This window comes from Seriola lalandi, unplaced genomic scaffold (genome assembly GCF_002814215.2).
Source record: "Seriola lalandi dorsalis isolate HSWRI2012SDOR001 ecotype SW California unplaced genomic scaffold, Sedor1 jcf7180002054357, whole genome shotgun sequence".
In the NCBI taxonomy this organism is placed as follows: Eukaryota; Metazoa; Chordata; class Actinopteri; order Carangiformes; family Carangidae; genus Seriola; species Seriola lalandi.
Window position 1 is genome coordinate 907,620 of NW_019524910.1, and position 22,443 is coordinate 930,062.

At 39.5% G+C, this 22,443-nt stretch overlaps 1 protein-coding gene across 5 annotated transcripts; it reads right to left on the minus strand.

The window, feature by feature from the left end:
* Positions 1-417: 417 nt before the first annotated feature.
* On the minus strand, positions 418-20,673 carry pacsin2 (protein kinase C and casein kinase substrate in neurons 2). 5 transcript variants are annotated; one of them, XM_023408186.2, is made up of 12 exons: positions 20,530-20,673; positions 12,368-12,459; positions 12,120-12,276; positions 11,697-11,932; positions 9,777-9,932; positions 9,406-9,581; positions 9,187-9,307; positions 8,174-8,221; positions 6,864-6,994; positions 3,737-3,871; positions 2,383-2,564; positions 418-2,274 (listed from the first exon to the last, which is right to left on the minus strand). In XM_023408186.2, exons 2-12 carry the CDS (start codon positions 12,422-12,424, stop codon positions 2,162-2,164), a joined length of 1,512 nt encoding a protein of 503 aa, XP_023263954.1. In that variant the 5' UTR covers positions 12,425-12,459; positions 20,530-20,673; the 3' UTR covers positions 418-2,161. The 5 variants fall into 5 exon arrangements, with proteins under 5 accessions (XP_023263954.1, XP_023263955.1, XP_023263956.1 ...); XM_023408187.2 differs by lacking the exon at positions 20,530-20,673 and adding an exon at positions 15,117-15,138; XM_023408188.2 differs by lacking the exon at positions 8,174-8,221.
* Between the last annotated feature and the right edge of the window lie 1,770 nt (positions 20,674-22,443).

Here is a 22,443-nt window from a genome sequence, read left to right on the forward strand (position 1 = left end):
CTATAATTATTGTTATTTAAATATTTGATTTCAAACTTTACTTCTTTTATTTTAATGGTTATTTGTACAGCTTATTTGCAATTAGATGGATCTTTAAAATACATCAAACTCAACAAGAAAATACATACAAATTGTAAACAATTTACAATAAGAACAATAAAACAACCAGGAACATGTACAAGCAGTAGTTCATGACTACATGACTGATTCTTCTTTTCTGAAGTTGTTTTTTACATGTTCAATTTTGGTCAAATCTAGAGCAAAATAAAAACTTTGTGTATTACATTTTACCACTTTAACATGTATTGTATGCTTCACATTGTATCTTCACATACACATACACGTGCGCACACACACACACACATTTAAGTAAATATCTTGACATCACAAGTAAAAATAAGAGTCAAATACAGAATGTTTTTTCCAATAAACTCATTTATTATGTTGTGGGACAACATTTACAAACCTTACTGTGCAAGTACAGCTGTTGCTGTGTTTTGACGACAGCATGCCCTGAAAACATGGCAAAACATCTCCTTTCTCATTATTGTTAAAAACAACAATCATCTTCCTCATGTGCTGCAGTTGAAGGCATCAAAAAGCATTTCTCAGTGATTTCATCGATACATTAGCCAGTTAATGAATTTAGAGCTTGCACAAGCGAAAAGTCTGAAGTTCAGCTCTGCAAAATTGCAAGCTGACACAATACTCGATGATCAAAACAAGGTTATGAAATCAGGTATATTTATTCATGTCTTAGCTCCTAAGAGGAAATCAACAATTATTCACATAGTATTTGTCGATTAACTCAATGAGTGTGGCCCTCTATGAAGGGGAAAAGAATCATATTTACAAACATAACAAAATAACAGATTCAAGGGATATTTTTTCATTTAACATTCAATTAATGTACAAGGTGATTTTCAGTCACAGCATTCTAAAGAGAATAACAAAAGCACTTGTGGCATATAAATTAACAATCAATTTCCAACTACATATCATCTGATCTTGATGCTTAATTTGTTCTAACATGTTCAATCCAAGCTATTTACATGCATGTATGCAATACCATACTTGGCTGTTGTTTTATTGCTATAATTTGTAATATATTTTCAAAAAACAAACACTAAAATATTCTCCCATAACTTTATATTTGACAAGAAGCAAGAGAACTAAAACACGAGAGATTCAAGTGAGATAAACTTTTGTGAAAATCTTTCAGTGTTGCATGAAAAACAAAAACATATAGTATTATCTGCAACAGAAAGGAGAGAGACTTAAGGACAGGTGTTAATGGGTCAGTGGCTGTGAAAACCCAACATCAGCAAAAGTGAACAATCAACAGGCGAAGAAATACAATCAGTGAATATACATTCAATTGCAGTGACTAGAGGAAACCTACCCACTGTGAGCTAAATGAAGACTATGTCAGGATAAGGCTCTAATGGTCTTTATCATTCCTTATAAAACACCCAGAACAGCTTATGAACTGGAAAAACAAAAACCCTGAAAGGAACGACAGAACAATGTAAGCACGAGTTTAAGCTGACATGTCAAGTTAAATCTGACACAATTATCACGATATAAGGGCTTTTTTTGTCCAAAAGATCAAACGTTTATTAAAAATTTATGGACCGGACTCTAACAGGAAGAAATGATTAATTATGGTTATAAAAATGAATCCATGAATCCATAGTGGCTTTCATATTAAGGCTGCATGGCTAACATTGCAAGACGATTTGTCATGACTGTCATATCCCAGTGTTTCGTTTCAACAACATATAAATTCACACACAAAGTTCATCGAGTCTTATCTAATATATATACTTGAATACCTATTATTTTTGTAACAGCATAAATGGGATTCTAAGTAACATATTTTACACTGACAGCAATTTTTCTGTTTATGTGATCTTCCTTGCCTGGAATCATCTGGACACCTGTGGTCAATTTCCACCTTAGTTTCTACGAGGGTCAAAGCAACAATATGTCAGGTGGTCCTTTTATGATCTGAAACCTCTCCTCTTTTCCCGTCTCCCACTCCAGTCCAGTCTTCGCCAGCAGGGAGGAAAAGGTTGAAAATAAGGCTGAACCTTTTTCCAGCCGCACTGTCATTTCTCAATAAACCACTTTCTTGTTTCTTCACATTTGTGATCACTCACTACTGAATGGCTTCCACATAGTTAGCAGGATAGAGGCCTGTCTCTCCACCCTTGAGCCGGCCTTTGCACCAACCCTGATCATCTTCCTCACCAATTTTGGTAAATTCATCCCCTGAAAAAGCATAAAGAAATAGATAAATACAAAATACTGAAACAGGAATGAAAGAAATTTAGCTTTTTTTGTAGTCTCTGGAATTTTCACTCCATTCCTGCCACGTACCTGCTTTGAAGCTCAGTTCATCCTGCTCCTGTCCTTCATAGTCATAGAGGGCTCTGACCGGCACAGATACAACTGGAGAAGCCGGCTCCTCCTCAAATGGATTTCCTTCACCGTTGGCAGAGAATGGGTTACCACCTGTGTCTTCATCCGACCAGTCTGGAGTCTTCTCCGTACTGCTCACACTGGATAGACAGACAAAACAGCCACTTAGAAATTGTATTTTCATGTATATCTCAGGGCTTCATACTTCGACGGGACAATCCAGCATGCCAGGCGTAAGCAGGAACAAAAGTTCAATGTTAGAAAAGCGAGAAAAATAAATACAACACCAGTACAAAACACGCAAAAAGCCCAAAATGCTTTTCCAAAATCCTCGGACAGCTTTGCAATTTATCCTGAAAACAACTTACTATCAGTTCTAAATAAGTGGAGAACATGCTTGTGTATGACACCAGTGCTACAAGGCAGGCATTTGTTTCAGGCAACATGACAGATGATTTAAAAGTTGCTTTGATGCCACTTTAAGATCAAGAGCTGAAAGTGAAAGTGCACACGATGCTAAGGTAAGGCAATGCAACAAAACAACATGACGACATATCAAAAGGCACATGAAAAATACAGTAAAAGGGCAAGACAAATCATGTTTGTGAATGCATGATTGGAGTTTAACCTGAGCGGCCAACAGAGGGAGCCACTTAAACACCAGAGAGAACTCGGCTTTGACAGACACACAGTTGAAAAACAGTAAATGCACACCAGCACACACACAAATGATTTACAGTCAGACCTGCTCACTGCTGCAAATCTACTGTTGACACTGGTTTAGTTGCTGAATTCTTATCTTAGTTGATTTACTTTAAAAAAAAAAAAAAAAAGTATGATATTTTAATTGTTCTGTTATGAATTTGTATTTGTATGTACGTTTCTTTGTTTTACCGCCTGTTAATTGTCTGGCAACCGTGACAAACTGACAACCAGCCTATATACAGATGTATACATGTGTCAACATTCAGATCTGACTGTAAGACAGAAACATGTTGGTGTCCCACAGCAGAGACATGCGCCCCCATGCGCATCACATGTGATGTTCTGCAAGACATGGCCCTGTTAGGAGTCAAGGACAGACACACAATGGCTTTGTGTGCAATGCCATTCCAGTGACCATGCAGAGCAACACAACAACCTGCCACCTGAAGGAGGAGAGAGGGACACGAGGAAGAAGGGAGCAAAGTAACTAAGACAAAGTAAGAGCGGGAGATGAGGAATGAACAGCGATCCATGTAGCAAAGATAGAAGAAGAAGAAAAGGCGGGAAGGTTGCGGGTGGGCGGAGTGTTTTCTCCTTGTTCACCAACGTTTTTATTTCCTCTTTATTGACACTGATGTGGTTGACTGTGGTCTGCTGCTCCACGGCCATTTCCTCTTCTTCATCCTCGTCCTCGTCAAAGGGGTTCGAGCCCACTGGCACCGTTTTAGTGGGCACACTCAGGCTGACAACATGGGACACAGTGAGAGATGGGTTGTTGACATGAACACACACATATAAATACACACTTGTGACATACATGACCTGCGGACCAAGCGGGGCTCTGTTTCATACTGTGACCTATTATAACACAAATACACAGAGATGCAATATATATATATATATATATATATATATATATATATATGAAATGCAGACACACCATAGGAGCTGAAATGTTTCCATTAACCTTTCATCAAGCCCCTCCCCTGCACAGCAATTCCCCAATTGTACTTGTTTATTTAAGTGCTCTAATGTAGCTGCAAACATTAGCATACAGTGCAAAGTAGTTAGCATAGCATGCTAGCTACTGTTGGTAGGCTAATATGGCGAAGTTTAAAACAGCTGTAAAAACTATTTTTGTCCGTTTATACACACGTGTATGTTTTTCCTGTGTATATGTATATGCTGTATGTGTATATGCAATATATATATATATATATATATATATATATATATATATATACAAACACAGTATACTTTTATGTGAATCTCCCATGGAATGAGAGTTACTACCAGCATTTTATTTCTTTATGTCTTCTACACAGATTGAATGCTGACTTTTGGACTTTAGCATTAGTGTCAGTCTTTTAGCACAATAGATAAATGTGTGTAGCCAAGTACACCAAGTTATCCAAGAAAGGGATCCAACATCGGCTTAATTTGTTAGCTACTACCGCTGATCAAATCTATGCTCTCAGAAATGACATCCCCGATATTGTCTGTCTGGAATCAAGAACCCAGTTGTTTCAGAAATTACTAAGAACTTTGATATTAAATCCCCCAGCGTTGTCACTATAAACATGAACATGAGCCACACAACAAAAGAAAGCTTGACAGGCGTAGCAACAGTAAATAAGGGGGGTGGGACTTTGTGATCAGTTAACTGTGAGATATATGATGAGCCAGTAATTACTGTACTTCTATGTAATAATAATAATGTACAAGGTATTACGATCAGTGAACAAAACAACTGTTTTAGACTAAACACAGAGAGAACAGACGACAATTTGCCTTGTTCTGTACTTGAATGTTTCCACTAAAACCCACAGCTCTCACACCTCGTAATTGATACAACGTAAGGAAGACATTAAGAGGACACTTCCTGAGTGACACATATCACACTTTGTCAGCTCTCAGTTTTGTAGGTGTATATTCTTGCTGCAAAAGTCACATGAGGGCCGTTTGCTTCCTACCATTGTGACTTTCCACATCAAGGAGCAAAATTTGCACTAGACCTGTATCAGAGGAAACACAGGGTTTCAACTCCCTGTTTACAGAATTATTGGTCCATGAACAGCGGTAGCTATCAGTTTGCCCCTCGAGAGAGTGAAGTGGAGAAATGTGAACGCCTTTGTTTGAATAGTCATGCCTTGCTCTCTGAGTTGATCCCCAGGAGTTTTTACACCAAACACTGTTCTAGTAAGGGCCTGGCACAATGTAACTTTTGATGGTTTCAGTCAACAAACAAACTTGACCGTGTGACTAAAACCTAAGTATTCAAAGAGGTGTATTACTGTCTTCCTGTGGGTGTTCAAACCATGTTCATTCAAGCTCCAGACTTCAAATGAGGGAACACCCAAAAGACCGAAGATAAGTTGATAAGGATGATGGCTGACTTTCTGATGCTGAAAAACAAACTACTGAAACTATTAAAAATCAAGATAAGTCCATCAACCTTCTCTATTTTTGACCTTAAGCCAGAGCTCTGTGACTATAGAAAGACAGACATCTGATTTCCAAAGATGTAGGAAATGGCAGGAAAACAATGCTGTGTGTAAATGCTGGTTGGGGGAGCATCATAGCATTCAGCCATTTCCAAGTTCAGAGGTCAGATGCTTTCCATGCTTGACATTCCCTTTGTTGACTCCTCTACACACTCCTCTCTCATGATTTCAGCATACACCCCATTTCCTGCTGATGTGTGGATAAGGGCAGACAGCAGGTGTTTGAACGTTAAATTAAGGAAACCTCATTACCCACCAACAAAGGAATGTGAGGAGTTAAGGCCAAGTGATTGTTCACTTGGGAAGTCACAGCCAAGTGTGCTTAATTCCTACTAAGTATAACACAATAAATATACCACACACAGGAACTCACACTCTTTCCAAATTTGTCTCTGTGCAATAACTGTATGATGTGTTTTTTTAGCATGATGGGTGCATGAAAGGTTTTTATGTTAATCAGCTGTTTGTTGCTGTTTCCATGAACCACTGTTATGTCCTTCGTGCTGTTGCCACAACAACAAAGAGCAATCTCCCTGCAGGGACAAATGACTTCTTATCTTATCTCAGCTTAAAAAGATTACATCATGTTGTTAAAAACAGCCAATCAAACATCAAGTGGCTCTAAACCTTGTAAAACCAGGTTTTTGTTGTTAATATTTTTGCTCAAATCTCAAACAAGGTAGTGAATTATAGACAGTTTCTCTTTGCTGTGGTGGACTGAGAAACAAATTAAGTCCCATCTGATGCCTGTTTGTGTCTGATTATAAAAAAAATATCTATAAATAATGGTCTTTTTGTAAACCCGAACTGTCTGAAGCCAAGTGCAGCTGTTTCTGACTGAAACAGGACTAACCCAGCCTTCTTTGAAGTTTCCAGTACCAATATTAACACTATGAACGTCTCGGTGTGTATGAGTAATATTTCCACATTACTTTTGGCACCCTTCCAGTTATGTACCAGCAGACTACAGTCTCTCGGGGATGACTTCTTTCCCAACAAACTGTAACAAAATGTTTACTGTTGCTACGGAAACGGCCGCACAACTACACGTCACTCCCGGATCTTCCCTTATGCAACGTTTTACAAGCATTCCTTAAGAGGAAGACGCTGTCTGCAGTGGACTTCTCTCAGATGAGGGAAGTTTGTGTGTTTGTGTGTCTTAACAACAGATGTTACGTTTCCTGTGTGTTTGATAAGAGGCGGTGAGTCAGTGAGCGATTATAGATCTACCTGCTGCTCGTCTTGGCAGGCTGGACCGGCTGGTCTGACCCAGTCTGGCTGATGCCGGTCAGTGTGACGCCCTCTGACGGCTTCTTCTTTTCTCGTCTGCTGAGGGTTCGGTTCAGGTCTATGGACCAGTCCTGATAGACACACACACAGACACACATTACAGTCAGATATTTCACCAGTGACTGTGCCGACTGGGTGGTTTGCAGTTTGGTTGAAAACATGCCTTCGCAGCTAGTAGTGGGAGAACACCTCACAGACATGTGCACAGCAAAATACACACACTTCAACACAGTCCAACAATCAGTGGATCATTTCTCAGGCTGCGACACCGACTCTGGATTTTGTAACTGTACATGCACGTGTACAATTACAGTTCATATAGTGCAGCGTTTGCCTGATAAAATGAGAGATACAACCAAGTACAGCATCCATCACCTGCTGAAAGAAACACAGCACCAAAGGAGCTCCCCTCCACCAGAGGCTAACAAGGGAGAATGGAGCAAAAGAGCAACAGCAATACTGCCACAGTGAAAACCATGTTTTTTCTTCATGAATACAGTTATAGTTATACAATGCTGCTTAACAAGCATGTTTTCAAGACGTGACTGGTTTCATTCCTGTACTTATATTGGTGAACTAGACCTCCATTAACAATAATTAATTTGGTTTTTATAAACTTATACGATGGTGGTGGAAATCACTAGGATCTATCACAACATGGCAGCATGATTTCAATGTTGTCGTGTTGGAGCTAGACCATCTCAAATAAATGTTCATAGGTCAGACACCAGTTGTAATGTCCCTCTTAAATTACACATATTGAAGTAAGTGTGAACTCCAAAGGTGCTTGTCTGACCCCTCTGATTTACCAGGCCTCTCAAACCTTTAAAGATCAAAGGTGTTGCGGTCTGGCTGATGACCTCTGAGACTGTGACATTACTGAGCTGTGGTAGCATCATGTGACATACTGCAGGGTTCACATGGACAACACTAATGATTGAGGAGGGCCACACAGGGGTCAGAGTTCAAAGGTTTAAAAGAACAGAGTCAGAGCTATGTTAATAGTGCTATAGAGTAATTCTAGGAATCCTGATATCCAGGAAAAGCTATGTGAACATCCCTGAGAACAGGAAAAGGGATCGTTTTATAATTCTCATTATAATTCTTTCAAACTTGAAGACAAGATAAAAACACAACCACCTCAAACACACACAAATGGAAGAAGTAAGGAGTGTTAAGTGTTAAAAAAAAAAAAAGAATCTCCCCCCCATGGCTGCTGTGAAAGAACAGCCCTCCCATGCAGAACTCACTACAATGGACCTTCTCTTAAAGGAGCGAGGATGGGACCAGTCCAAATTCTGTCAGACACGGGGGAAAGGATAGCAGGTGTAGAACAGGGTTAATGCGAATAACAAAGTCTAATCCTAAAACTGTAGAGTACACACTATAAGCTGCAGAGGTGTTAGTTTGTGAATGTAGCAATGACCTAGGAATTACTTCAGCTTCTTTAAACAGTTATATGGACAAAAGAGCCAGTAGCTTGCAGAGGTAATTAAGATGTGAGCATGCAATGTTGTTTTAGACATCCAGTCTATAAGTTTATTGTGGCTCTTCACTATTTACACTGTCTGATAGGTGAAGTCGGTGTATTTTGTCACAGAGAAGATTTAATCCTCTCTATAAAAAAGTCTTCCAAAAACCAAGCAGCACTGAGAAAGAAAAACAGCCCTGAATGACTGAAGTGGAAGAAGATCCCCCACTGGAACAGCCTGCTAAAGCATTCAATGGCACTATAAATTGTAGCATAGTGAGCACATGCAGCTTTTCTTTGCCTTCCCTTCCCTTTTTCTTATTTCACCTCCTGCTCAGAAGATGACATAAACTACATCCCTCTCCCTACCATTCTGACGGCTGGGGATAGATTTACCTCCACCCCTGCTGCCAAACAGCACACTTCAATGACAAAAATGTCACCGGGCTATAACTCCTGCCTGGGCTGGATGTACTTGGCGAAAAGCTATGGCAGTGCTGCCCTTCAAGTTTTTTTCCTCAAACATTTTTTTCAGTATCACACATCCATACTCCATTAATCTTGTCCTCCTCACTGGTGATTCTCGCAGTTGGGCCACAGAGAGCACCACAGGGATTTATAAGGATAAAAAAATCGCCAGATGAAAAAGAACATTCAATTCACTCATAAGTACCCTTCTAAACAATAATAGGTTTATGACATGAAAATGATGATACTCCTATTTTCTTCAATCCTAAACCTGTCTTCTCTTATTTTAAGCCCTGTCATTAGTATAAATCTGGGCTGCTCTACCTCAAACTGGGGCCAGTTCATTGGCATGCCGGGGCCGTGATTGGACCGGAACCATTTCAGGTCCTCCTCGGCATCAGTAGCAGAGACTGTGTCTTCCAGTGTGTGGTAGACTGTCTGGAACCTATGGTGACGATACAGAACAGGAAACACACATTATTTTGTGAGTAATTTATTACATCTTTTACAGACATGTTTTTGGGACAATGTCATATGTCTGACCTGTGATTGGATGAGAGGTCCAGGTGCTGTTTAACCTCCAGAAGCAGCTCTCTGAAAAAGCGGATGCGTTTGTCTTCAAACTGCTGCCACTGCTCAAACACCTGCTCCATGTTCTCCATGTACTGAGGAGTCAACTTGTCGAGCTCTTCAAGAGATTTCTCGTAGCGCTCCTTAGTCTGAGAGAAAAGGAAGAATGAAACAACAATTAAAACACATGAAAAATATATGAATTTGTATTCTAATAATACAGACAGATACAGTACATGCCTAGAAACTGATCTTGGTCTATAACACTTGCACGTTTTCAGGGATGCAAAAAGAAAAACAGAATTTTACTACCCCGCCCCATCCCTGTGTACTGGAAGCCCTACCTTCTGCGCCTCCTGCTGACACTTCTCCACCTTTTCCTGGAGCTTCTTCTGGGCTTCAGGGTTGTTGTTGCTCTCTAGTTTGCTGTTGGTCTCCCTGCTGGCTGCCAGCTTCTCCTCTTTGCAGGCAGAATGATACGATTTCTTCATCGTCTCTACCTGTGGATTCCATTTATAATCATCAGTAAGCTAAAAGACAGGAAACAGCACCAGCCCCTTCACGGTTAAAGAACCGATTGCTAAAACTGATAAAGGTCTAAAAATGAATACACCTTCAGAGTATGGAGGTGTAAACAATTAAGGGATTAATATCTGTTCTTCAATGTTTGATTGAAGAGTAAAGTTGCAGGACCAGACACAAAGTCTGTCTCAAAATCTTTTTTTTTTTAAACCAAAAAATTCCCTTTAAAAAGTCCATTATTGCAATTTTGTCAGCTTTTTTAAATATATCCATCATCTTCTTAAATATATCCAAAATGTGCATGTTGCCACCTCTACGCCATTTCGAAGGAACTCTGAAGGAAATGTGATTGTTATTCTCTGTGTTAAGAAGTTTGACAGAACATGTCGACTCATGTGCCTGGAAGCATGACTTCTTATGTTATTTTCTATTTCTAGGATTACAATGAATTTCCTTCTCTGACACATTTCCTAATTTGGATGCTGCAATGAATGAATAACCTGGATCAAACTTCATATACAGTAACCAGCGCAGGTGTGGCTGGCAACATGTGAACATTGATGCTTGTTACGTTTTATATGTGATGCATTCATGATGAGATGGAATCAGCCACTCCGGTACCACTTAGTTTATATTTTAACTCCAACAGATAAGAATTGAGGAAGCAAATTCATCCAACCAGGATCTATTTGTGGAGAGTCTTGGGCAGTGCCCAGTATAACTTGGGCCAAGGCCAGAGAAGCCATGCCCCCATTCAACAAACAATGTGGACATAAGGAGGACACTTAGAATAGAAGGACAACAGCATGTCCTTCTCTTTAATCTCCTGTAACAGGCAGTTACAAATTCTTCCATTCATGTGAGTAAAAAACAAAATGTCAGTCCACTAAAGCACGAGGTCAAACACTGTATCCAGTTCTAACATGAGTGTGTTTGTTATTGACATTGTGCCTACATCACCAATGTCAGCTACTGCTTTTCTAGACCAGTTAATTAGCCTCATTTCCTCTCTGTCCTCCACCACTTGTCCTTGTCTGTCTAGTATATCAATAAATCACTATGGCTACAAAACTGTATTGTTCTGTCCCTGTTCACTGACAAGACCAGGATGTCACCACCCCCCTGGTGACATCACACACACAGGAAATGGGGGAAAAGAGTTTGAAGGTTGCGAAACCTTTCTTGGCTTTGAACACACAAATATTTGCATGTACATGCGTATAAGAGCAGGAATGTGAGTGCTGCCAAGAAAACAGGCTGCTAAAATGAAAGCAGTTGTAGGAAATACACTGACCTTATTTTGAACTAAGTGGTGCCAGCCCCCCCTGCGAGCCCTCAGTGTTTCCTTCCCTTCCACTGACAATCAAAGTCTGACAGGATAACTGGCTGCCACCTTGGCAAACTGTGACTGATGTTTGGCAATCACTTCTCATTTAAGTCAGCACTAAAGAGGTTACAATTGTCCCTGTGCTCTTTTATTGTCTAGTAAGCAGGTAGTCATGGAGAGAAAAGAAACAATGGTGAGTCAGTAATATGTAATCATGTGAAATGAAGGGTAAAATTGATGTTCATGGCTGTAATCAGTGAGCTGAAAATGGATTTGCTTGTGTTAACTGCTTCCAACAATAAACATCTAGTTTATAGTTGGAAACACAGTTGGTGGAAATGATTTCCTACTTGCTAGTAACCACATGTTATACTATTTCAGTATCCTGAGTTCATTAGAAGTCTGAAATCCACACCTCTTTGAGTTTCTTGGCCCAGGGTTTCTGAGCCTTGCGGAAACCGTCCTCAGCCTCTTTAGTCTCTTTAAAGCCACCGATCATCTGTTTGTGGTAGGAGTCTCTCTGCCAGTTCTTTAGCTTCTCGTAGTCTTCTCCCATCAGTGCTGCTTTCACCTCCATGTGGAGCTCGCTCACCTTCTCCGCCTCTGTGCACAGCGCAGACCACGCCCGCTCCAATGTGCCATACTGAGGACCTGGAACAAGAGTTATTCAGCTGTCAGTGTTTTCCCATTGATGTCGATGCATTATTAATATTCTTTTTATTTCATATTTAATATTTCTATTATCCCTAAGAGAGCAAAGAGCACAATGTTTATACTATGTTTTGTCAATATTATAAAAGTATTGATGCTGGAAATTTGTGTTTTTTTATTTATGTACCTTTCTCTATGAGTTGCCGCCAGCGCTTTCCCCATTCTGTGAGCTGCTGTGCGTACGCCTTTTCAATACGTGCCCGCTCATGAAGACAGCTCATCAGATCGTTACAGAGCCGATTGCCATCGTCTACCCGTTTCACTGTGCGCTTGTAGTTACCAACCTGAGAACAAGCAACAGAGACAGAGAGGTAAGAAAAGGAGGTAGAAGATACACAGGAAAAGTGGAAGCGCAAAGGAATTTACGCGTCTCACCTCCCAGAAGCTATCACTGGAGACATCGATCATGGAGTCGTCGTAGGAGCCCGACATCGCTGCTGCCCTAAGTTACACTCAGTGTGTAGGGCCTGGAAAACCACAGAAAGGCATACAGAGTCAACATAACTGAATCTGATAAACACAACCTGTTCACTACACAAAAACACACAATTACATTGAATTTCTACAGCAAAATGTGCAGAAGAAGTGTTAATAACATTACAGTGTCATACCAGAAATGTTCAGTGAAGAAACGTCTGGTATAACACCTGCAACGGTGCTAAAACGACTTGTGAATTCATTAATCAATTAACTGACAGAGAGAATTAAAAAAACTATAATTTTAATATTCATTATTATTTAATATTGATAATCTATTAATTGCTCTATTAATTTATCCAGTAAATATACCAACACACTGCAAAATGCTTTACAAATGCTGCGGCATATTTTTTCTCTATATTATATAATTTTAATATTGAAAAATGTGCATATGGTATACATAGATATTATAATTATGTATTTTTAGCTTTAGCTCTGTCTGGGTTGATCAGGTTCTTCTTAAGTACACCATGAGATAAGTTGACATTCAACAAAGTGGAGGTATTAAGAGATACACAGCAAAGAGGAAGGGAAACACACTGTCTAACTCTACATGTACAGTGAAACCAACAGCTAAAAACAACAATGTCAAGCCAACACAGCATTCCTCAGAGACTACAGCTGCAGATCACAGAGAAGAGGGTGAAAGTTAAAAAAAGAAATAGTTCAGAGGAGTGAAACAGAGAGAGGAAGAAATGGAAGGGGAGTGACAGTGTGTGATCTGGTTTGATGATCTAGGCAGCAGGTGGGGGTTTTCATCCATTTCTATAACCTCACCACCCTCAACACAAAAAACTCAAAGCACAGTGGTTTCTGGCAGCACACGGAGTCTAAGCTGAACTACGTGTGTGTGTGTGTGTGTGTGTGTGTGCGTGCGTGTGCGTGTGTGTGTGTGTGTGTGTGTGTCATTCAAAGAAGAAAAAAGAAACTGTGTAGAAGCACCCAGTGGGCAGCTTCCGTTTCCTTCAGACTGCTTCGACAGACAGTCCTCTGTTACTCTCCTCTTCCCCTCTTCCCCACATCCATCATTTCAAACTCAACAGCCCCCCAAACAGCCTCTCTTTATTCATCCCCTCATTCCTCTCCTCCTTTCTCCTCCCAGCCTCGAGCTTCTTCTCCTCTCTCTGCGGCGTTTCGGACCGAGTATCTCTTGTAACCAAATATATTCAGATTGTGGTTACGTCCAGCTGAGACAGACTGCAGCTGACACCTCGCATCGGAGTGCAAATGCTTCTCAAGTGACCACTCAAGATCCAATTTTACTTTCCAGCTCCCATTCGATCGTACCTCTAAAGAAATTGCTGCCACGACATGGAATCGAAAAACATTATCGTTCAATAGAAGTAAAACAATTAATTAATCAGTAAAGAGAAAATGAATCAGTGACAACATCTATTAAATAGTGATGGTCATTTGTCATTATTATTAGGATTATTTATACAGATAACAGACTAAGCTTGAAAAATGATAGATTTTTGGTTTAATAATAAACCTGCTAGGAAAGTTAGATTTTAATATCCAAAACATTATTTCTAGACTCTAAGTCTTCTCGATCCTCTCACTTATCTCTGTTTTATTCTTTAGACTGGTCTGACACAGTCAGTTAAACTTGATATCTGATAAAATTCCCATCCCTAATTCAGAGCAATCCACTTGTGATCAGATAACACCAGATGCGTTTTAGTGCCAAGTGTGAACAGAGCCTCTTTCAGTTTAGTGAGACAGCAAGAGGATGAGGGTTGTTACTGTGTGTGTGTGTGTGTGTGTGTGTGTGTGTGTGTGTGTGTGTGTGTGTGTGTGTGTGTGTGTGTGTGTGTGTGTGTATGTGTGTGTGTGTTTGTGTGTTGGTCAATGGTCAGTGGCCCGTGCCCTCCAGGCCAGGACTTAGACAGAGGGTAGTATTGTGGTCACCACAAGCCGAGGAGGCAAATGAACAATCCTCCCTTTAATTGTGTTTGTAGTTTACAATCAGGTCAGTCACACAGTCAAACACACACGCACACACACACACACACACAGAGCCACACTAACAGATGTTGTCTGTCACTGTTTCTAGAGAAAACCAGATGTTTAATTTTACCCAACTTCACACAACTGTGTGTAGAGCATCCTGTGTGCATCAAATACTGCAATAATAACAATATTTTATAAGACGAGTGCTTTAAATTAAATATTTAAATCGACACAAAAGACGAGGAATATGATATCTGAGAGAACAATCATAATCTGGACGCAATTGTCACGCAGGAAACAGTTCAAGTAAGTTCATAACATGTTATAACTTAAATTGTACTTTTATCGCTTAATTGTAATTGTACAATAAAAAAAGCAGAAAATACAACATTTAAGCTACATCAAGTTATCATTTAAGCATTACTTGAAAAACTACATTAGGCACACCACATATAGTAGTCTATGTGTATAGGGCAACAGTTCAGACCATGATTTTTCATTGCCTCAAGCCCTCACATAGTATTCATATGAATGTGTTGTGTGGATTGCCTAATACTCAAGGAGACAAGCAGCTACATTGATCACTGATGACACTGTGTTTGATCATAGTTTGGTTCTGCCAAATAAGTGTGTGTCTGAGACAAAAAGAAACATGTCCACCAAAAAAAAAAAAAAGACGAAAAGCTCATACCTGAGCATGAAGATCACACATTATCCGACAGGTGCTGTCATCTCACTCCTTCTGCCTTTTCCCTACCAGCTGTTAATACTCCTCATTCACCAATCGCTACTGCAGCACACATGGAACAAGCCACAAATATCTACTCTAAACATGGCAACAAACGCTGCTGCAGGGAATCTCCCATTTACCACATGAAAACAGCTGCATGAAATACTGTTCATGTGCACCACTGACCACTTCAGTAATGTAATGTTCCTCTTTTGATTCACAAGAAGGAAGGGCAAGCAATATCATGAAATTCCATATAGTTTCATGTCTCATATACTGATACCAGAATAATATATTGATACCTGACCCAGCTCTGCATCAAGGTGGGTGACTTGTCCTCAAACCTAGAAATGTTTTTTTAATCAAGTGATTCTAATGACGTGATGGACTTTATATTAATACACAGGTGAATGGAAAATGATCTTGCATAGCTACAACAATGTTTTGGGAATTCCTTCATCACAAAAGCTCTTTCCCAGGTCTTATGTAATCAGTAGCAAACAGGAACAAATGTCTGCACACCCTTGGCTCTGTGCGACATGAGGGGACTGTGTTGAAAAATTGAACGCAGCTTGACCCAGAACTGTAAACAATGCTGTTGACTAAGCCGAGGTCTGAAGTCCACTCAATCTGTCACTCTGCAGGAGAACGCTGGAAGATTCAACACTGTGTGCTGCTATGCACAAGCAACAGACATGAGACAAGTGAAAAATGCAACTCCTATTTAGCATTGTGTTGATGTCATCTAAATATGAATTGGCACATATATACAGGAGACAGTCATTCTGGGCAACAAATGCATGATTTCATCAAGGCTGCAGAATATTGGCTGAATAGGGGTTCTTAGATTACAAGCTTAGAGACTACGTAACACAACATTGATATCCACTAACGGCTGATAAGTAAATGTACCGAACATGCTGGATGGAATTTGGCTGCTGACAACACTCTCAAGATAGAAGTGAACAAATGCATTCCTCAGTGCTACCATGCCTAAACTGAAGCTTGGCAAGTTGAGCAAGTTCCCACACTGACATTTCTCATCTAACCCATTTAACACACACACACACACACACACACACACACACACACACACACACACACACACACACACAATGTATCCTAACTTATTAGAGGGAGGGTTAACAATTCAGAGAGCAGCAGCTGCCTGCAACTGGCGGCCAGCTAAAAAAAAAAGGGGGGGGGGGCGTGCAGGGAGTGAGACAGCAAAAGAAAAAGATGACCATGTGTGTTATTAAAAGCACATGGACGCTGAACCTGAGTCATGTCTAAGCAACAGTCATGAGATCCAAGTGACCTTTACAACCGGTGCAGTGAGGGGATTATTCAAGATAGAAGAAGAAGACTTGACTAAAAGGAAGACACAGGCTATGCAAAATGTTGGACAGATGGTGGAACAAATACATCACTGTGTACAAAACACCAGCAAACTGTCTATGCTCCCCATGTTTATATTTCTCAAAGTGCTCTGGGGGTTGTCACACAGAAACTGTCATGAATGGAGAGGCAGGAAACAACAGCATACACAGACCAAAGAGATGAGCGCATATACAGCTGACAGGCACATGCATGCCTGCCCTAAAGCTGTGTGTGTATGTTTATGTTGGTGGGTGAAAAATATAATCAGAGCGCCAGGAGACCAACCTGAGTTGTCACAGACTGCACACAGACTTTATAAACTACTTACTTTTTTTTATTATGTTAGGTTATGTTGTTTAAACTTTAGTGAATCAGGCCGGTCACTTCAGACCAAACACTTATCAGAGTGTGTATAGCAAGGACATCGCCACATTAATGTCACACAATCTTAACATTTCATTCTGCCTCTATCAGAATCAGTAAGTGCTGTAGAAGGAAACTGTGTCCAGTAAGTGGAGTTATCCTGAGGGCTGCTGTGTCATATTTGGTTTCCTCACAAATACTTCCCTCCCAGACCTCCCAGTCTCATCCACCTGTTTGTCAATGTGAGCAAGAACCCACAGCTTACATGTTTTGTCTAAATGAAAACATGACTTCCTTTTCCTGGGTTTTAATTACATGCTCTCTTTCTATCTGCTTTTAATAGTTCAGGAAAGAAACTGATCAGCTTGACATGTCAAAAGAGCTGAGGCAATGTAATGTAATAAATCTGCAACTATTTTGATAATTCATTAATTGTTAAATACACCAAACATGTTTTTGATTCAGTTTCTCAAATATGAGGATTTGCTGAATTTCATTGTCTTGTACAATTAGTTATTGTCCGTGACATTTATCACAGTCCTTGTTGATGTCATCAGATGTCTTGTTTTGTTCGACCAACTGTCTAAAACCCAAACATATTAATTTTACAATGATATAAAACAGCAGAAACCAGCAGATTCTCATGTTGGAGAAGCTGAAACCTAAAATTCTTTGGCACAAAAATGGCTTAAACAATTAATCAAATATTAAAATAGCTGCTGATTACTTGTCTGTCTATCAACAAATGGACTATTAATTGTTGCTGCTTTAAAGTCACTATCTTGATCTTGAGAGTGTGGGATAGACAAAACAAGCTAGTTGAATAAGTATTTTCTTTTTATTATTTTCTGACATTTTGAAGAACAATCAATAATCCAGGAAATCAGTAGCAAAATAATCCATTATGAAAATAACTGTAAGTGGTTGCTCTACTAACCAGTACTTGAAATTCAGTCATCAGTAAATATGCTAACCATGGTGATTAAAGGAAGAGAGTGTGATTACATAAGAAGCAAGCTACTCTAAGCTAGCACACTACTTTGCCAAAGTCTTAATGTCTTAATCACATGAAAATTTCTTATCTGACCACGGGTGATTTTTTTTTGTTTCCATTTCCTTCATTTGTTGCATTAAACGCCTGCAATATCTCACAGGCGGAGAGTGCAGCTGAGCGATTCTATCCCTTCAATATTGCAGTTTCACAGCAGGACATTGCTAAATCCCGACTGGGCTATGAGAGAAAAAAAATACAATCATTCCTCTGCCTCTTTCTCTCTTGTTGTACATAAGCTTGAAGGTCAGAAGTTTCCATGGCCATCGCAGATCATGACCTTGATTTTATTTCCCTGTCAGTCAAGCACCTCTGCCCTTCTTCCTCATGTGAGCTCAACAGCTGCACAGGACTGCTGATGTCACAGGACTACAGCCCTTTTTAAATGTAGAGTTTCTCCATTTCAGACTCCAACCTATCCAGCCTTTATAGAGATCACTTACAGAGCTTCATACTACAGTTAAGAGGCTCCGAAACACAAGACAATGAAACCGTTGGTCCATCAACACCAGCTCAACTGTAGCCTCGGCATAACTGACCAGTCCGCCTGCTCAAAAACCCTTTGCTCCACGGTCAGGGAAAAACAATGGCATTTGTTCCACACTTTCAGGCATTTTCCACTGGACACGCCAGCAGCATGGGGAGGAACATAATGGAGGGAAATTCAGTATTACATGACAGGGAAGGGGAGATCCTTATGTCACCAATGGGTGAATACTGCAATTTTTCCTGTGGAAGCCCCTGTCCTGCACACAGAGCAGTGTCTCATGTGACGTATTCAAGCTGCAGACTTTTCAGGAAAGTGCCATGAACGCAGTTCATCAGCTCACCCTTTGACCTTTCAACCTCTGCTGTGTACAGATTAGTAAGTCTCTCACAAAGACAGAAATCACAGAAGAATTTCACCTTTGACTTAAGCATTTCAGACTTCCTGAAGATTCTTTACAGTGTTTACAATAACCAGAAGACCTCTGAATAAGGGATGCTATGAACAGCGATTTTCATTATTGAAGCTATTCAGCTTATCATCTTTGAAAACTAAAAAAAACAGCAAATATTCACATTTGAGATGTGGAGAACACTCACAATTTGCTATTTTTGAATTAAAGAATTTATGTCAATGTTCAATCAATTATAAATATCTAAAGTTAAAGTTTCCATAGATCAACTGATCAATAAATCAACTAAATGTTTCAGCTTTGATAGTTTTTCTAGTAATTTTGGGGAGTCAGATCTGTAAGCGCCAAAATCAGTCTTTCTACTTTCTCATAACCTTGGATTCTGTCTTTTGTTGGAGCAGTTTATCTTCATTTATACCAACAGAACTCGCCACGGCTACAGGAATTACATGATTAATTCCGCTAGACAATAACTCATATCCCTTTAACTGCTTAATGTGTGCTCTTGGAGAATACACAAATAAAGATCCCTCTAACTGGAGAGCAGCCTAAATTGGAGTACCCATTCTAAGTTTAACTCTGATCTGAGTGGGAGCAATCTGTTCAAATGCCTCCCCTGAAAAGGGGAACCAGCAGCTTTTTCACAGAGCTTTCACTACTGCTTTATCCTGACAACACCAATCCTCCTACAAACACAAACCACATAGACATAAACCCCCCTTACTGTCAGGAAGCATGAGTGCAATGACTGATAACTTCCACTGATTCATTCATTACAATACCATGAGTATTGACTCTTTGTCATCGTCAGGGTAAAGCCCAGGTTCTCTGTTCCCTGCTTCAAGTGATTAATTACCTCGTGCTGACAAGGATCTTACTGTAAATACAGAAATATCACAGCTTCCAACACCCCGAGTCCAACAAAGCAGCTAACATTTCTCTCTGTAAATGTAAGTTGGGTTAAATGACAGTACAGGAGTCAGGAGTGAACTTGGCAGCTTCCTGGCACTGCGCAAATTACAGCACTGACTGGACTGAGCACAGACAGCAGCACAGACAGCAGCTACGACAATGCAGCAGAAACCGAGCTGGTTCTCCCTATAAAAAATGATAAAAGTACGTGATGGTGTGGGCATTGCATGCAGGATGATATGACACGGACTAGGAGGTTATCTTTACTTGCGAAACCTGCCCCGCCCTTTATCACTCCAGGCAATGAAAGACTAGTGTCTCCCGGCGAAAGCTAAAGAGCTTGGTTAAAATGTCTTGAGGTAATTTACATGAAGCAACCTGGGTCATAACAACCTTGAGTCCGACATTAGTTACAGTGGCATTTGTAAACTTCGACCTAACGGTGCCAGCTTAAGTCTTTGCACTTCTAATACCCTGAAATACCCAAGTTACTCCAACCGTGTTTCAGACACAGTCAATGATGAACTAGTTCAACTTCAGTTTTACATCTAATTACGTATGTGAAATGCCTCAAACACAGCCATCATTGTAGCTTCCACCTAATTGAATTATTTCAAGTTTTGATAACTAATACAGTATCAACCTCCTTCCATCGGGAAGTAACCTAACTTTAAAGGTTAGCCCCCTAGCTCTAACGTTAGCGAATTAGCCAACGACCCTAAAGTAAAAAGTTCAAATGTACATAGCAAAAGTCTCCGTGTAGACTTACTTGAAACAGGTTTATTCCTCTTGAGAGTTTATGAGTAACAGGATAATTAGTCCTCTTCTTGGTGCCAATTTACAAATCTTTTCGCCCGTTTTTCTACTCAGCAGCGGCACCATCGATCGACTGACTGACACTGCCGTCAGTTAGTCAAAGTGCGGCAATACACAACCAGTTAAGATTTTCAAAATAAGACCAATAGCAAGGGAAGTTTCATTGTGTGTATATATAATACAAAGTACCAACTTGTACTGTAATTAGTACCATTTTTAGGTGTTTGGACTAAATTGAGTATTTCTTTTTTCTGCAATTTAACAAAAAAAGGTAAGCCAGTAACTGTGCAATACAGTATATCAGATAGAAAATAAACAAATCAAACATACAATGTTCTCATGTGTTGATAATAGTCATATCTCTTCTGCTGTTTGTTAAGTAGTTAAAACCAGCTCCACCCTAAGGCCCCACCTAGACCAGCTACTTGCTACATTAAAATATTTCTTACACTCTTATAAATCAGTAACATCTAGTAATATATAATAATTAATTTCCTTTAAGGGTCATTCTGTAGCATAATGTGTATTTATGCCTCTGCTATTTTAAGTAGATTTTGAAAAAAATTCTGTACTTTTATTTAGATAAGATTTTGCACAGTTTTTACTGATATTTTGTTGTTGGATTATTTCTACATTGTTGTATGACTACTAAATATAGGATCTGAATTTCATTCTACCACTGAAAAGTACATACATAGGTAACAATAGTATTGGAAAATATCTGGAAGTATTTTGCAGTTAAAGACAGTGTAATACAGCCATTACTTAAATATAACTTAAAATAACTGATTTATAATCAAATATAATGTTACCTGACTATTACACCAAACAACATGAAATCTTGTCTGGTGATTTGATTACGTCTGTTTAAGAAGAACTAGTGTCATAGTTGTATATTGAGATTAAAAATTGATGAAGCTTCCAGGATGAGGTTTCAAAACCTTTATTTTGAAATTATTACATTTCCGATCTCGCACTATTTAAGACCGATGAGCTTTATGCAAACTACGGAGAGGCGCGCCTGTCTGACGTCACATCCCTTGAAAACTTTTTTTTGGTCATTTTATCCAGGGGCACTCTGAATGGTTCCCTACAGGAGGAGCCCAAGGGGCCCTAGAGAGGCTTCTAGGTCTCGTTTTGTGAATGTTTGTTAATGAAAGTCAAAGTGAGATTAGCCCTCTTTGGGACCCTATGTTCCTTACACTCTCTCATCACCTTCAAATGCCCACGATGTGCACACTGCAGACTACACATGACAACATTAAATTTCAATTAGAACCCCAGCACTATCTGCTGAGTGTTTGCTATATGTTGTTGTTATTGAAATGTAAATAAAAATATGCACCATTTCACATAAAAGATAAAGGTTTTAAAATTAGAGTCAGAGCCTTGGATAAAGTTTTAAAAATACCAATCTATGGCAACCACATTCATAAGTTCAGAGTTTATTTATGTGAGAGGTCATAGAAAACAGAGCAATCGTGGCACATGTTCAGAGGCAAACTGAACTGCTGTAATATAGCGTGTTTCCCCATGCACAAATATATGATGATGACAGTGTCCCATCACAAATTCAATGTCTGAGATATTAATAAAGATTAAAGACTAAGAATAAAGATAAAAAACTCAACCCTCTTATGTTTCTCTCTACTGCAAATATAGACACTTTCTTCACTCATGCAGAAGCCATGAACTAATTCTGTAAATGGAACAGCAATATATTTAATGCAGAGTTGTGTAATGGACACTCTTAGATGTACAGTAGTATATTTAAATAGCTAGTCTTATGTTTATCACTTGCAGTCTGAGGACGTGAGAACTTGTCAACAACTTAGAAAAAGGTTCTTTCTTGTAAATGAGACTCAAA